Source organism: Pomacea canaliculata, linkage group LG14 (genome assembly GCF_003073045.1).
Source record: "Pomacea canaliculata isolate SZHN2017 linkage group LG14, ASM307304v1, whole genome shotgun sequence".
Classification (NCBI taxonomy): Eukaryota; Metazoa; Mollusca; class Gastropoda; order Architaenioglossa; family Ampullariidae; genus Pomacea; species Pomacea canaliculata.
The window spans coordinates 9,321,973-9,338,522 of record NC_037603.1 but is presented as its reverse complement, the minus strand read 5'-3'; the positions used below and the strand labels follow the sequence as shown (position 1 = coordinate 9,338,522).

General features: G+C 37.0%; 1 protein-coding gene across 7 annotated transcripts; it reads right to left on the bottom strand.

Annotated features, from left to right (window-relative positions):
* Positions 1-302: 302 nt before the first annotated feature.
* Positions 303-15,400, bottom strand: LOC112554792 (succinate--CoA ligase [ADP-forming] subunit beta, mitochondrial-like). 7 transcript variants are annotated; one of them, XR_003097320.1, is made up of 12 exons: positions 15,249-15,400; positions 14,434-14,608; positions 14,058-14,169; positions 13,492-13,654; positions 12,960-13,130; positions 11,441-11,540; positions 10,568-10,729; positions 9,749-9,891; positions 6,782-6,908; positions 5,187-5,275; positions 4,695-4,820; positions 303-3,997 (listed from the first exon to the last, which is right to left on the bottom strand). XR_003097320.1 is itself a non-coding variant. In XM_025222824.1 (12 exons), the coding sequence occupies exons 1-11, from the start codon at positions 15,315-15,317 to the stop codon at positions 4,746-4,748; spliced, it is 1,386 nt and encodes a 461-aa protein (XP_025078609.1). In that variant the 5' UTR covers positions 15,318-15,400; the 3' UTR covers positions 303-3,997; positions 4,703-4,745. The 7 variants fall into 7 exon arrangements, 4 of the variants coding, with proteins under 4 accessions (XP_025078609.1, XP_025078610.1, XP_025078612.1 ...); XR_003097321.1 differs by having other exon boundaries at positions 303-2,554; XR_003097322.1 differs by having other exon boundaries at positions 303-2,251.
* Positions 15,401-16,550: the final 1,150 nt, after the last annotated feature.

Sequence of the window (16,550 nt, the reverse complement as noted above, 5' to 3'; positions counted from 1 at the left end):
GTAGATGATGACAATGACATGAAGCCCATCACTGACCAATCTGCTTATCATACCTGGGATCAAGGAAAACTCATCATTCCAGGAGAGGGAAGTGTGGGAAACTAGGGAGTTAAGCCCTTGTCATCATTTATTTCCCCGTAAGCCTGATCTTTATATTTAAACTGTTTTCCATAAATCTAGTGACAAGTTAGGTCACACTGTCTGGAATGTGGAAGTAACGAGCAACAGAATGAGAAAAAAGGAACAAAGCAACAACATAAATCATCCACAATCCCCCATCTACAACAAGCTACTGCATCACGAGCTCCAGTTATTAATGTTTATTTATCATTGTCAGCATTTGGGATTAAATATTAAATCAAATATTTTCTTCCTAAGTTGAAGATGCTTATAACGATGAAAAGCAATAACAAATATTGTAGTGCATATTTTCTACTGGTCAAATTAAGATGTCATTTGATTTTGGACACAAACATATAATGTTCTGACTGGCCCAAAAGACCTTATAAATATGGTGGCATAGGGTAACATTTTATAAACTTTCTCAAAACTTATTTCAAAATGGCTACAGCAGGCATCTGATGATGCTACCAGTCTGTTTAAAGCGCACATTACCCTGGGATTCTGTAAAATCTGAAGAACATGTACACAGTTTTGAAAGAGGATTCAAAATTAAAATTGCTTAACAAAAAAAAAAAAAAAAAAAAAAAAAAAATCAAAAAGACATTTCTTATAGAAATGTTAGGACTTTTTCTTCCTTGTATTATTAACACAAGCATTCTAAGGAGATGCAACATACATCAGCCAGAATCCTGCAAGAAGGATTTCTCTGTTATTTTGGCTTTCAAGTATTTACACAGGGAAAATAAACAGTTTAGTTATTGGTGCACTTAAAATTGTGATTACAAAGCAGTCTGATTTGTGACTAACAAGTTGTCACTTACACAGATACCAGAAAGTAGTCTGATTGTGACTCACAAGCTCTCCTATTTACATACGTTCATCACAGTGTGGGGCATCACCTCTAGCATTTTCTAAGACAGATGGAGATATGAAATCTTCACTGGTAAGATGTTTAGAACACAGTGAACTGTTTAAAAGGTGATACACATACATAGCACACCACTAATGTTTTTTTTTTTTCATTTGCTATTGCAAAATTAAACAAGACATGGCTCATGGTATGTCATTACAGCTCAGCTCATTATTAATAATAAATGCAATATTCACATTTTAAGTGGTAACTTCTGCAAATTACCTGCAGATACTATTTACTTATTTTTTCAACAAATACAACAGATTCGAACAGTGCTGTCAAATAATCAGCTGAAAAGTGAAAGCCATCATTTCTCAAAAGGCAAAAAACAAGGCAAAGGCCATTCCTAATTTCAGCCAGTGACAAATCTGGAGAATTCAATACTCCATTTCCAGGCTGAATCTCATCAGTATCACAATTTTACAAATAATGTTGAGACTTATCTGAGCCATCACCATTGTTCTGTCTGAGCTATCACCATTGTTCTGTGTGGCTTTGTCTGTATGATTAGTTGTTACTCTACAATGTGCAAGAGATCATAATGGTTGTCATAAGTTTCTTTTCTCCCAGTCAGGTTGATTTTCTTGAGAATAAGTATTACACACTCAGTCATGAGCCCCTCTAGCAGAAGAGCAAAGGTCAGAAACAATTACCACTACTGCTGCCTATGGTTGTCATACTGCCAACATTTCTCAGACAGGCAGACCTCAGATTTGTAATGCCTGCACAAGATATATAGGCAGCTGAGTGCGATCAGATGACTCTCCTTCTGGTGACAATAACACAGCTGAATGGAACTCTGTGACTACATACCTGGCTAAGAAATCATCCATGACAATTGTAAGCGACAATATTGCTCACTGAAACAGCAATAGGCTTGGAAAAGAAGTTATGTCAACAGAATAATCAGAGGTAATCACAAACAATGCCAAGTACACTACTGCTACAGCACACAGCTAACCTCTACATAGAGAAACTGAAAAGGGGTGCAGATTGATAAATAGCACGTCAATACATGTCAAAGGGCATCATATTAAAATAGCTGGGATGCATATTGTGAAACTATCCACAATTGTAGATTTTTTTGTGTATCATGTTGCAAAAGCATTTCCTTGAAAAGGGCAAAAAACAACTGCTTAAAGCACCACAACTTCAGCTTGTCAAGAAATATCCATGTCTTGGGCAGAGATTTCTTAGTAGCATCAACAACAGTCACTGTAACAGAAGTATCACATCTGTAGCACAGAAGCTGGTATCGGATAGCTTTAGTACAATCATTTTTCAGGTACAAGCTGCAAACAACTGTCACACTACAGCACAAACACCTGTAAGATATGTTGCCAGCAATTATCACAATGTAGCAAAGACACTTGCAAGGTGTGTGCTGCTGACAATAATTGTGTTGCAGCAAGAGGAAGGACCAGAAGCAAGAGGCTCACAGATGCGTATGGTAGCTGAGAGAAGACCTTGAAAAAAGCAGCTGATTACTTGACACCTTCAAAGATGGAAGTAGATCATCTGGACACAAAGGACATAATAACAGTTCAAACAATGGCAGCAGTACAACTGGGCTTTGTTTCAATCTCAGTGATCTTGCTTAGGGTTTAGGATAAGTCAGTGATCTTCTTGGTCAGATCTCTGGTTACACAACTCATTCTGGAAGGCAAACTGCAGTTTACAGTTTTCTGCTTAAAATGACCAGCCACAATGTTGACATCCTGAGGGATACAGCTTGAAGATACTTGTGGTACTTTCAAAGTAAAATTTTATGCCACATTAGTTTTGCACAAAACACTACTATTTTCAATTAAGTCTGCGATTTTCATAATGGTAAAATCCTAATAACATCTCTAAGTATGCTGTGAAGTCTATAGGGATGCTTTCAACTAGTTTTTAAAAAAATCAGAACTTAATTACTAAAGTACTTGTAACGGCCATTCATGCAATGCTACTTCGGTGCTGCAGCTAAGTGCAGAGAGAACACAAAATACCAAGAAGCAACCAGGTTGGTCAATTAGCACTACAAGAGTCACAGGCTTCACAAGCTGCAGCGAGATTGAAGCAGGTTACAAAAACTATCAATGACTAATTAGCTCAAAGGCAAAGATTTTCCCTACTTACAGCATGTATTCAGGGACCAGGAATGCTGATACAACAGACACTATCCTTTAAAGTGCAACTGATTGTACTAGCTAGAAATATGCAGATAAAAAAAGCTATCTCCTATTGTTCTTCCGAAGTGTGAACTGATTGGTTCTGGCATGCTTCACTTGCTTGGGCAGCAAACTTGGTTTGCAGTGAATAAACTGAAGTGATGCTTCTTTTCTGTTTACTATGCTAACATTTCTTTATACTCTCAAGATTTCCTAATGTTTTTCCTGATATCACTAACCCTTGTTTTCTGGAGCCATCACTGTTAAATCAGTAGTTATAACCCTTTACCACCAGAACACTGCGAGTCTTCACATTGTGTTTTACATCTTTTGTGACTATTTGAAGATCCTGCTCAGCACAGTGAGTTTGTCTATTTGCCAAAATATTGTGCTTTACAAATTAACATAATTATTATTAAGTGCTAATCCTGACAATTACAAAAGCATAACACACACTACCTAACAGCATTCTAGTGCACAAGCAAGCCTATATAAAACTGTAACTCACTTACGATAAAGACAGCATGAAAACCTGTGTAAATTTCAGTCAATTTTACTATAGTACGTTATACTGATTAAAGCACTTCAGATATTTGCAAGGTTCTTTATCTGGGATCATGTGCCCATACAGTGACCTACTCATTAAGAACATGCAGCATTGTTAAAGTTTGAAATATCAACTTCACACTGGGAAACATTGAGCTAAGTTTCATGCTGACAAGTCTTGTTAAAATTTTGCTGCTTTGTTTTCAGTGGATGAAAGAAAGCCCATTTCCTTAGAAGTTCACTTCGAGAATAATGGAAGCCCCTGCAAAATGTAAAACCAGAGCTAACAGAGGAAGAGAAGAGGAGAAGGGTATATAATGAGGGAACAATGTGTAAGCAGGAGGAGGGCATTGGCAGGGATAAAGCATAGGGCAAGTAATCTGCATCAAATATTTTTAAACATGTGTTCCAAGAATTTGACTACACATTTTTATTGACATTTTTTTCAGGCAAGGTACATTTTCATTTAGAACACAGATATTTTATGTAGTTTTGCACATTACAACTTCATTTGGTATGTTCAAGGAATAAAAACTGGCAAGCAAGGATGACTCATTCATTCTGCTCTCTGGCTTATTTTCTGCTACAGTGAAAATTGTGCACGTAACTGCTAACGTACAGCTATGGTGACAATGGTGCACATTTTATTTTATACACATCACTACTATGGTATAGCTATGGTGACAGTTGTGCACATAACTGTTGTGGTGTAGCTATGGCAGTAATAGTGCATACTTTATTTATGTATACATGTATAACTGTTGTGGTATAGCAGAAATGACTGTATATCTATAAATATTTTGGTCAATAAATAAATTTATCTTAGTCTGTATCCCTGTCTGCACGCACACACATACACAAACATAAGTGTGAAGGAGAGAAGACCTGGTTTGTAAATTATAATAAATTACATACAAAGGGAGAGGTTGTGGATCTACTGACAAATTATATCAACACACCATCTTACATTGTGCAGACTCAGTGAAGACATGGTATATATATTCCTTTACTTAAAGTGGTAGTTCAAACTTGACATCAACAGAAGCTTCACGTGCTAAATCTACAATTGTGGACAGCTTCACAACCTGCAACAGACAGCAATCCAGACCCATCATTATCTGTGTGGATAGGTGTATACTACATCTTGATCACTACATATTGGCATGCTTTATGGTGGATTGGGCATTACATCTTGGTATTTACAATCTTTTTAAAGTACACCAACAGATCAAGGTACTACCATCATAGCACCAAAAATCAGATCAAAGTGACCATAGCCTATTTTGCTTTTATAGATATTGAGTAAATGACATGTTAAAATTGTACAGATTTTGATTGTCACTTGGCCAATAAACAAATTCTTTTTCTTAAATAATGGTTGTCCTGTTTATTTCTTCACATATTGAGTAAATGATAGCTGTTTTAAGTTGTGATTTTCATGTTACATTTACCATGCGTGCTGCCTCATCCAGGTTATCACAGGCAAGAATTTTCAGATTGCTGGATGCAATAATGGCTTTAGCATCATCAACCTGTGTTCCTGGAAATAGAAGAGACTGACTATCAGAATATATTTTTTTAGCATCATCTACCTGTGTTTTTGGAAAGAGAAGAGATTTACTATCGGAATATATTGCTGCACATCATTCCTTCCTGGCCTTTTTTCTTTTGGTCTTTAAATTGTTCTTCATGTCTGCTTTCCCCCGCAAGCATCTTGCAAAATGGTTTTAGACAAATAGGCACTCTTCCTCTACATTGAATTTCTCTGTAAATAGAGGAAACGCTGGCCTATAAATGTGAAGGAGTGGACTAGTCCTGTGAAGGATCTGCTCACCATTCCTCAAAACTTGCGAGTGGCAGGTATTGTCAGCTGCTTTATCTATCCATGTGTTCCTCCCCCAACAACAACCATCATCAGTCAAGAGACAAATGACTTGACTGACTGATGTACATAGTGAATAAAAGATGCATAAGAACAGAGCCTTGAGACCTACAACTATCAAACACTGGGTTTGATCAATTAGACAGGACCAAAACTCCACAAGATGTGTGTTTTTTCTTAACACATGGTGGCTGGAGATTACCGCTAGAGGCAAAAGTCTTCTTTGTGGTGTAATTTTTTAATGAAAGTAGTCAGCATAAAAATCAACCACTGGCATCATTTTATGGTGCAGACAATGTTGACATCTCCCTTCACTAATACACAGTAAAAAGATTAGCAGAAAGATAATCCTAAAGGAATTGTACACAGGTTGAAGTGATTTACTGGACTTACTGAAAGTATTATTGGTGAACATTTTTCCAGCACTGAATTTAACTGGAACTTTACCATCTCTAATATGACTAGAAGCTACATAAACATTTTAAGTGTAGTCGTTTCCCTGAAGAGATGCTTGAATACTGAATTTAAATAGCTCAAAAAAATCAGATTTGTTGGAATGCTGGAATAGATATTGTTTAATAAGTACAACTGCTTGATTACCGTCTTAATAGTTGCCAGTAAAAAAAAAAAACAGACAATACAAATACTTATAAAGCAGCTCGCAACAGGCTCAATAATTCAAACATAAACTTACTTTTGAACAATTGCGCATGGAATATTTCCTATCTCTCTCTTACTCTTGTTTACACAGCCAAACACTGTCATTCAAGCAGGGATTAGAAAATGAGAAACCAACGAAAAATGTCAATTCTTACAATTATATATCTTACAGTAGAATAAAAACAGCAAAAGCCACAGTAAAACGCTTCAAAGGTGACAAGTTTCCTGGCCTATTAAACCATTTCTGGAAAAAGCAAATGTTGGAGCAGCATCATGATGCATGAGACAAGGGAAACAAGGGAGTTAGCACCAAGCAAACTGATACGAGTTGAAACTCTGGCTGGCTGTTTTATTTATACCTATATATATATACTGTTGCTATTTCTCCATACATATCAGACAGCTGTGCAGTAACATGCCTTTATAGTTAATTCAAAAAGAAACTTTGCCATTCAAAATTCCCTTGATAAACACAAATGTCTTGGTGTCTGAATGCCAACTCACCTTGCAATCGCACCACAATGGGAATTTTCATATCTAGTTCAGTGGCTGCTGCACAGATGCCTTGAGCAATAATGTCACAGCGCATGATACCGCCAAAAATGTTTACCAACACCGCATTCACCTGCAACTTCAAAATGGTTAGGATTACCCCACCAATACTATAAACTAGGCCAGCAATAACTTTCACAATCACTTAAAGGATTGCCTCAGAGGCAAAGCATCTATTTGCAATTATCAAAATTTTCAGAATCACGTTTACAAAATCTAATGAATGGCCAGACCACAAGAAAACATACTGAGAACATATGAATATACATAAAGAAGCAAAATAAAGCAAGAAAAGGCAGATCTTAACCCATATATGCTGCATGTTCCATTATTAGAATGGCAGTCACATGGGAGTTATTTATATCCTACTACTGAAGGCTATCGCTGGGCTTCGACTTTTCGTGCACGTCTGTTTCCTGGGGGTACACCTTATCCCATCATGCACTGAGTCAGTTTGCAGCAGATATTGGTGTGCTGGGATCTTCTCAAGAAGTGATGTGAATATTCTGCACATTCCTGAAGAGCCATCCGAAGACAGGGAGCTAAAACTTTGCGGAACTATGTCCTGTACTAACACTTTTTGTCCTATGACTTCTCTACTAGTTATGCTGTCGTGCTATTTAAAGAAACTACTGAAGATATCATTGTTGTATTAGTTATGGACTTCAAATTGTGTATGTTCCATTTCTGGAGCACCAGGCTAAACCCCTACCTGTAGGATTAAAAGTATATTTTCCTCTATATAGTTGAAATTCTCTCCGAAAATGCCTTGAGCTCTATCGTTACATGAAGTAACTGACCTGCTAGAGACAGATGACACCGCTGAAGCAAGTGCTATAGTGATAAACCACCCAAAAATGCTACATCGCCTGTTTCTGATTAGGACTCGGGAGATGAAAGGGGAACAATAATCTGCCAGGCTCTTTGTTGTGCACACCTGCATATAACATAAGAAATCCCATGTATGTACCTGAAGATAACTCCCATGATGATGAAGTTCCATCAACCTCTACTGTTCAGCAACCTCCTCATTTAAGAAGAAGAAAGCGACAAAAATTCTTCAGAAATGGAAAAAGGCTGACTTAACTGCACAAGCCATAACAGGTAGAGTTACAGAATCACCAAACGATTTCTTCACTGAAACCAGAATTCCAACAGAAAAATTTGAACTTTTCTTGATGACGACATCACTGAACTCATTGTCAGATAGTTTAACTTATACGCTCCAAAGAAGGGTGTAAATCTGGGATGGTCTACTTCTGAATTCAAATGTTTTCTGGGAATTATTTTTCCGAGTGGTCTCGTGACCTATCCTAAAAGGCACATGCTCTGGGAACAAAGAACAGATGCGTATAATGTAATTGTTAGTGCTGCCATGAGACATGATTGCTCTGAAACCATATTTTCTAATTTGCATGTTGCTAACAATGCCAGGGTTAGGATCCAATGGACAAGTTTTCCAAATTGCGACCTCTCATAAACAAACTCAATGATAGATGCATGAAAGTTGTTCCATATGAAACAGATTTCAGCTCTGATGAATTTATGGTTACTTATTTCGTTCGTCATAGGTGCAAACAATTTATTCACAGAGAGCCCATTCAGTTTGGCTTCAAGTTTTGGAGTGGTGCCACTCGTCTGGGCTATATTTTCTGGTTTCAGCCATATCAGGGTAAAAACCCAGATAATAAACGTGAAGAATATGGTGTAAGTGCATCACTTGTCCTGCAGTTTAGTAAAGGAATTGCACAGGCACATCCTGGACAATACCATTTTGTATTTGATAATTTCTTCCCCAGCACTGCACTTCTGGATAAGCTGAGTTCCATGGGACATCAGGCAAACAGGTACAGTGAGAAAGGATCGCACTGATAAAGAACCATTAGAATCAGATGTAGTGCTAAAGAAAAAAGAAAGAGGCACACTCGATTATCAATTTGATGGCAAAGGCAATACTGTATGCAGCTGGCATGATAACAGTGTTGTCACTGTTGCCTCATCTAGTGCTGGTATCGATGCCCTTTATCTTGTCAATTATTATTCCCAGCAGCTGAAAAAGAATATCCAAGTCCAGTAGACAAACATTTCTTGGGAGGTGTAGATAGATGAAAACATTGATATGTATCAGGTATCAAGAAATGGTATTTAAATCCTCTGTTGTTTTGTTTTGAACTGGCCTTACAAAATGGAGGGTAGCTTCAAAAAACATAATAAAAAGTCAATGGATCTTTTGAGTTTCGGAAATGTATTGTATGCCATCATTTGGATACCCATGTTTATCATGCAGACCCTGGTTGAACAGGAAGACCTCAGAAACGCAACATTGATTCACGTTATGAAGGCATGAATCATGTGACAGTCAAACAGGGAAAGCAAGCACGGTGTGCTCAATTTCATAAGAACACCACACTTCGATGTGAAAATTGTAATCTTGCCTTACATGTCAAATGTTCTGCTGGATATCACACTGAATAGCAGGTATTTACCATCTGAGGTGAACATAATTTTATACGATATGTATAATGTAAGAAGGAGATTTACCTAGTGTTCCAATTGTGGAATGTCAAATAACTCAACAATGGAATGTAATAATTTTTTTCTCTTCATATTCTTGTCCTTATATTTTCCTATGCAACATACACGAATTTCATGCACAAACTCAAAAATTTCAACCTTTAGCATAAATGGGTTAAGGCCAAATATGATAATATGTTTTACCTTTCACCTTAGCAACTCCATCAAGTCATAAAGTAGTTATTAAGCAAATGTGTGTTAAAGGCATATTATTATGTTCTCTCAATTTCATCTTTGTGAGACAATAACACTCAACTGTAGCTGGATCACAGAATAAATACATGAAAACAGCATGTAGTTTTGTGAGTAAACAACTATCAACAATGTCACTATATTATACGTCACCTTTTTGTCCGAAGTAATCAAACGGAATGCTTCAGTGACTTGCTGGGCTGTGGCGCCACCCCCTACATCCAAAAAATTGGCTGGCGTACCACCATGGAGCTTGATGATGTCCATAGTTGCCATAGCAAGTCCAGCACCATTCACTAACACAGACATCACATCTTTCTCAGAAGGTTGTTTTATAAAGCAGTGGACATCACAAAATACACTACAATGTTCATGCATTAGATATACCACCTAGCTATCAAAGGTTATAACCATCACACAATGCAGACATCATGAAAAAAACAACTGTTACTGTAAAATTTATTATGAAAAAAATATTGCTCATTATAGGCATTTAAAATATTTTAAATTAAAAGTAATTACTCCTCCCATACACAAAGATGGCTTTGGCACAAAAATGTAGATATTGACTTGTTTTTGCCTGTCATAAGCATGTCTCAATAATGCTGCACTGAGACTTTAAGATGAATCATCTAATACAACATTACAATGCTGGTACTTAAACTTTTACCATATTATGCTACTCAAAATTTCAAGATACACTTTAAACAGTAACTTAAGATGCCTTTAGATGCAGCTTTATTCCAATGTAGTCAAGTGTAAAATTTCTGCAGGCTTCACAAGAGAGGTTGGAAGGAAAAGAATGATAAAAACTTCTACTTCAAAAGTGAAAAACAAAATAAAAAACCTTCAAAATTCTTGTTCACAATAAATAGCAACAGTTGTAGGTGCATTCCAAAATACAGAATAAAATCAAAAGGAAAATACAGCTGTAATCATATTACCTAAATTGATGAGAGAAAGTCACAGTACCTAAACAGCCAATATTGCCCTCCAACCCAATGTAGTTCAGGTCAGCTAAGGCTGCCCTGTGATCTCTCTCATCTTCTTGGGTCCAGTCTCTCAAACTAAAAATCTCCTTCTGTCTATAGGCTGCATTGTCATCAAAGTTGATCTTGGCATCCATGCAGTAAACTGTGTCACGTATAAAAATACATGCAAACACACACACGTGTGTATATACATGCACACACAAGGAATAGATAAAATGATTCTTTTGGTTTATATCTTAATAAGTGTGTTCAACTGGCAGTTGGTCTATTTTAAGTGAGTGAAACCCTAGATGTATATGAGTGAAGGGAGGACCTGGCTTACGATACCCGCTAAACATTATGACAGGGCATAACACAAACAATCATAATTTCTAGACCTTCATACATACACATACACCTATGTGCATGCGATTAACTGACACAAAGCATCTTTCTCATACCATGGAAACAGCACTGACACTAGTGCTGGTATGCTCACTGCAAAAAGCCTGTCGCATGAGAGGAAGTGCAGATATCGTGGCACAAACCACCATCCTGAAGGCTGGTAGTGTATTATGACAGGGCAAAAAAGTCAGTTTGCTAACTTTGGTAAGACATGAAACAGATTTTAGTTTTTCACAATTTTCTTTAACTGTGTCCATATGGCATCCAGTAAAGAATGAAACTAATCCTCTCCATGGCTTTCTTCATACAAGGTTAGGTACCTGTCTTACTCCATAGTGCCCATGAAGATGGACGGAACACACTGTACAAATCCTTATACTTATAGTTTGTATGTCATCATGGGACAGTAAACACTGTACAAGACGTAATAGATTCATATGTCATCATGGGACTAATATGATTTTCTCACCCTCTCCATGGTTGTCTTCAGACATGGGGTTGATCTCCACCATTGAAGCATCAAATTTGAGGAACACATCATTGTACATTTTGATAATATAATCAGCAGCCTGTATCAAAGAAAATAATAGAATGCACATGTGAAATTTAAATGATGTACTTATTTTCAAGCCTACTTATGCATTTCAAGGGCTTGTACAGATACCAGATATTTTTTTTGTAATTATTAAGAAGAAATACTAAACAAGATAGTGTTTGACGGCTATTAACTACTAACCAACTGTTTCTAATCTTTCTGTTTCCTAACTAGCTTTTAATTGCATCAAAATCAATGATTACTGCATTCTTAATGATGACATGTCCTGTATTAACAACACTTTATTGTTCAGAATAAATGAAATTTGTGATGAAAGTAAGTGAATAACTACATTTGTCATATAAAAGAAGAAAATGGCCATGGCTATGAATTGTGTACAACTTTTCCATTACCACCAGTGCTTAAAAGTGAGACAAGGTACATTACTTTTTTTCAGCAATTGTATAACTCTTTCATCTTCTCTCTTTAAATTTATATATAATATTTTAAAGAAAAGTTAAAACCCTGCTCCTCCAACCCTAAAAAATAAAAAGAAACAACCAAAAAACCCTAAATTACTTCTAAGAATAAGGATCATATTTACAAAGAACACTTTTAGCAACTCAGAAAATAAAACATTTAAAAAGGTGCCCAGAATATGCTGAAGTTTGCAATTACTATCAGACTAGTACAAAGACAAGTTTTTCCTACACCAAGTTTTCTTTTTTCAAACACGATGATGGTCAAACACAATGTATGACAGGGCCACACAGCTGGGCTGATGAGGATTTTATAAACAGTTTCTACTTCCTCAGTATTTCTGCATGCACAAGAACCACTGCAATGTGGCAAGGACCTATGCTAAATAAAAGAAACAGCTTTCACTGTAACAGTTAACTTCCTTGCATGTACAGAACGAACTGTCATCCACAGTTCAAGAAAAGATGTACCTTTTTTTTTTTTGGCCTTATTCTTTCTGAAAAAAAAGGTGTTACTTTTCAGTAAGTGCAAGGACGCAATGATCATGCCTGTCACACAATCTCCAACTCTGCACTGCAGTATGCATGTTAAATAAGACTATCTTAAGTCTAAAAACTGTGCTCTTTGCAGGCCACATAAGAACCATACCTGTCCAAAGACCCTGCACTTTGCATGTCATACAAGATCTGCATGAAAATATATGTTTGGTATAACCTATTACTATAGGCCACTTGTCACGATACATGAAGCTCAGCATATCATCTATCTTCTCCATATTCTGCTCTGTATTGTTTACTAGACACCTTGCTAGTAGTTAACTTTGCTTCTTGATTATTGGATAGTCTTCAGTGCAACTCATTATTTCTACATAATGCCCTATAAGTGCTGTCTATACCATTATCTCTACGCAATGTACTAAAGTGTACAATGTACTATCTATATCATCATGCATTCTCCATGCTATTCTCCTTACTTTTTGTATGCACTGGTCACTGAAGCCCATTTCTTTTGCAACATGCACAGCTTGATCACGGGTAATGCCACTGATGATATCTACAGGTTCTTTGATTATGGCTGAGGGGTTTTCTGCGGCTACTTCCTCAATGTTGACACCCCCCTGTGAACTTCCAACTAATACTGGACCCTAGCAAAACACACAGTTAATCTATACAAAAATAGGTCAGAGAAACACAATGCAATTTGATGTACTCAAGGCCACTTAAGAATCCAAAAATTGAAATGATAAAATACTTTGATATAAATTCTATATATTCCTAGCTCAGACGACAGCTGGTTAACAAACAAAAAACCTCACTGCTGATAAAGGGTACTTTTCTGTTGCTACATATGGCCAAATGGCAAATACAAATCCCCAAAACAAAACAGTTTTTACATAAAATGTATAGCTGACTTAGTTTATTTCATCTTACTAAGGCAGAAGCTTGAAGAAATAAAAAAGTAACAATGATGTATCATGATAACAAATCTAACTACGGAAAACTTACTCCAAAGTTTCTTTCCATTGTGATGCCAAAGTAGTATTCACGCCGAGAATAAAGTCGCTCAGCAATCATGACCTTCTGACACAGTCGTCCATCTTTCCCCGTTTGTTTGGTAAACAATTTGTGGTTTATCATTTTTTCAGCTATTTCCTTTGCCTCCTCTGGCCTGCAAGTAAACTGAAGAAAATAAAATCCAGGAAACATATGTAAAGCTGTATCACTCTTGTTTGTATAAATTCATCTAATGCCAAGTTCCAGTAATATGGACTGTAAAATTCAAATCCAATAGCCTAGTGGTTAAAGGGACACAATGTAAGGAGTTCACTGTCTAGGGCATTACATGTGGAAGACAGGCTCTCTTCCAGGAGCCTTTACCTTTCCTTATAAATCAGGCAGCCCCTTCTACTAATCATCTTCTGGGGAAACACAGGGGAAATTTTCCAGCAACAGGTGTAAGCAGGCTTTGAACCACCAGTGAGGTAACATTTGGACAAGTGACACATTTTGAATGCCACCTAACAATGATAAAAGAAGTGTACAAAAGAAGCAGATTAGCGCTGACAACTTACGAAAAGACCAGTTTGACTCCACCCCTCAGACCACTGTCAAATTTGCCCTTGCCACGCCCACCAGCCAGCACCTGAGCTTTAACCACAACATCTGGTGCTCCACTAATTTGACCTGAAAATCCCATTCATTAATGGGTATTTTAAATGTGAGTCACATGGCTTCAGAAAAAATTAACATAAAAGGCTAAAAGGAAAATAACAGCAAATTGTACTGAGAATACAAGCCATAGATAACAAAGCACTATATGCATAAACAAGGCAAGCTAACCATCACAGCCTATTAGCCAAACAAACCATAGATAGCTATAAAAAATGTGTAAAATCAAAGCAAAATAAGCATTACAACCCATTAACCAAAGAACTGTGCTTATCTTACCGATTTCACTGGCATATTTAAAAGCTTCATCTGGAGTAGATGCAACTTTGAACCTTGGAACTGCCACACCAGCGTCTTTTAATAACCCCATGCTCAGATGTTCATGAATAGAGAGATTGCGTTGCTGCTGCAGTCTGTGGCCACACAAAGCAGCAGGTGAAATAGCAGCCACAATCTAAACAGAAATAAAAACGTTTGAAAACAGTATGACATCTGACCCTTCTGTACAGAAAGCTGAACATCTCTGCTTCCTCTGAATGAATAAAACCAGAAAGTGAAAGTACAACGCATAAACAAAATCTTAGTAGTAGCTTGCACATCATTACTTTTATTGAAAACTGCCTAGTTTTATGAACAGTCAGTATCAATAGCCTGGAAATATTCAATTATGGTAATAATGCATCTAATCAAAAGTATTTTAATTTTAAGAAATTTAAAGTTCCTTCCTATCAGCGAGAGTAAGATATACTACTGCTGTTTAGAACAGCGAAACACTAGAATAGGTGAGCCGCTAGGTACCAATGACCTTGACATACAAGTCGGAAACAACTGACTAGATTGAAGAGTTAAGAAATTTTCCAGTATATTTTCTGCGAAAATATTTAACATTTCTACAGTTTACTTGAAAATGAGCTTATATGCGTCTACTAGTTACAGTTGCAATAAAGCTTTGGTGAAAATAGCAAAAACAAAGTGAGGACTTTGATCTCGCCTGGACTAACGTCACAAACAGACAGCACAGCCATCTGCAAATTGTGTGCTTTTCTTATCCTACAAGACGTAAATGTAATAGTCAAGTGTAATAATCAAGCAACCTTGGAGCCATAGTTGTGCGTCCATCGTTCTGCAGCAGACCGTCCAGTTCGAAAGAAGAGAGACGCCATGTTGTGTCGGTGTCTACTTCCGGCACGTCAGGGTTCAGAGTTGTGTCCCTTACACCGTGCCTGTAAGCTCCGTGCGTGTGTGTGTGTTCAGCTGTGCGTTCACTAACAGAACTTTAAATTTTTAGTTAGCAAATGAGCAGTGGGCATTTATTACTGATTTTTTCACACTTCGGACAACGTCCAAGTTGATAAAGTTGTGACTTGTCAGTCTAGTAGAAATCCTGCCAACCCGCACTGACAGCTCACCTCTTCCCGACACCTTCACATCCTACTACAGTGCCTTGTCACACCCTTCCTTTTATATCATCTTACCCTCAGTTCTTTGTTCTTGTTATCTGGTTCCTCTTTGTGTTTGAGTATTTGATTTTATTCTTCGTTTTCTACGGTTGTTTATTCTTTTATAGCTCATATATGTTTGTTTTCCTGTCCCTCGTGTGCAGCTAGCCCGTTCTTAGCCCCCGCGGGGCCCGAGGCAAAGGACATGTGCGGGGCACTCACGCCTCGATCACACGGTTTTAGTTGGGATCTAAAGTCACTTTTTTTCCTCAGGGGGTGTCCAGACACTTAATCCCCAGACACTTCATCCCCAACGCTTCATCCTTAAAATGAAATTTTAACTATAAAAATTATGAAGCCAGCGAAAAATTTAATTGAAATTCAAATAATTATCTTCATATAAACATCACAATAAGTTTTACAATTAAAATACTTTAACTAATGTTGTAGAGGTTCAAATGACGTTGAAGTTAATAGCATGATTTGAATATTATTAATGTATTTCAATATTTATTTTAATTGTAAAACTTATTGTGATGTTTATATGAAGATAATTATTTGAATTTCAGTTAAATTTTTCGCCGGCTTCATAATTTTTATAGTTAAAATTTCATTTTAAGGATGAAGCGTTGGGGATGAAGTGTCTGGGGATGAAGTGTCTGGGGATTAAGTGACTGGGAACCTCCTCAGGGATATCTCGTCTTTTATCATTGACAGCACGCTGATACACATTACAACATAAGCCTACGATTAATTTATTTGTAACGTTCGTCAATAGGTTACAACGAAGGAAACCCTACAGACAGGCTACAGTCTGCAGTCGTAGTTGAGGTTGAGTTGATGGGTTTGCATCCGCCATTAAGTAACACACAACACACACACCGACACACGTACATGCGAAAGACATTCAGATTTAGTAACCAAATAACATAGCAACACGTAAACATACCATATCAA

Coding starts and splice junctions, on each gene's coding strand:
- LOC112554792 (XM_025222824.1), bottom strand. CDS start 15,317: ATGGCGTCTCTCTTCTTTCGAACTGGACGGTCTGCTGCAGAACGATGG. Junction 13,131..13,491: donor CAATGGAAAGAAACTTTGGA/GTAAGTTTTCCG, acceptor GTGTTTTGCTAG/GGTCCAGTATTAGTTGGAAG. Junction 4,821..5,186: donor TGGATGAGGCAGCACGCATG/GTAAATGTAACA, acceptor TGTCTGTTGCAG/GTTGTGAAGCTGTCCACAAT.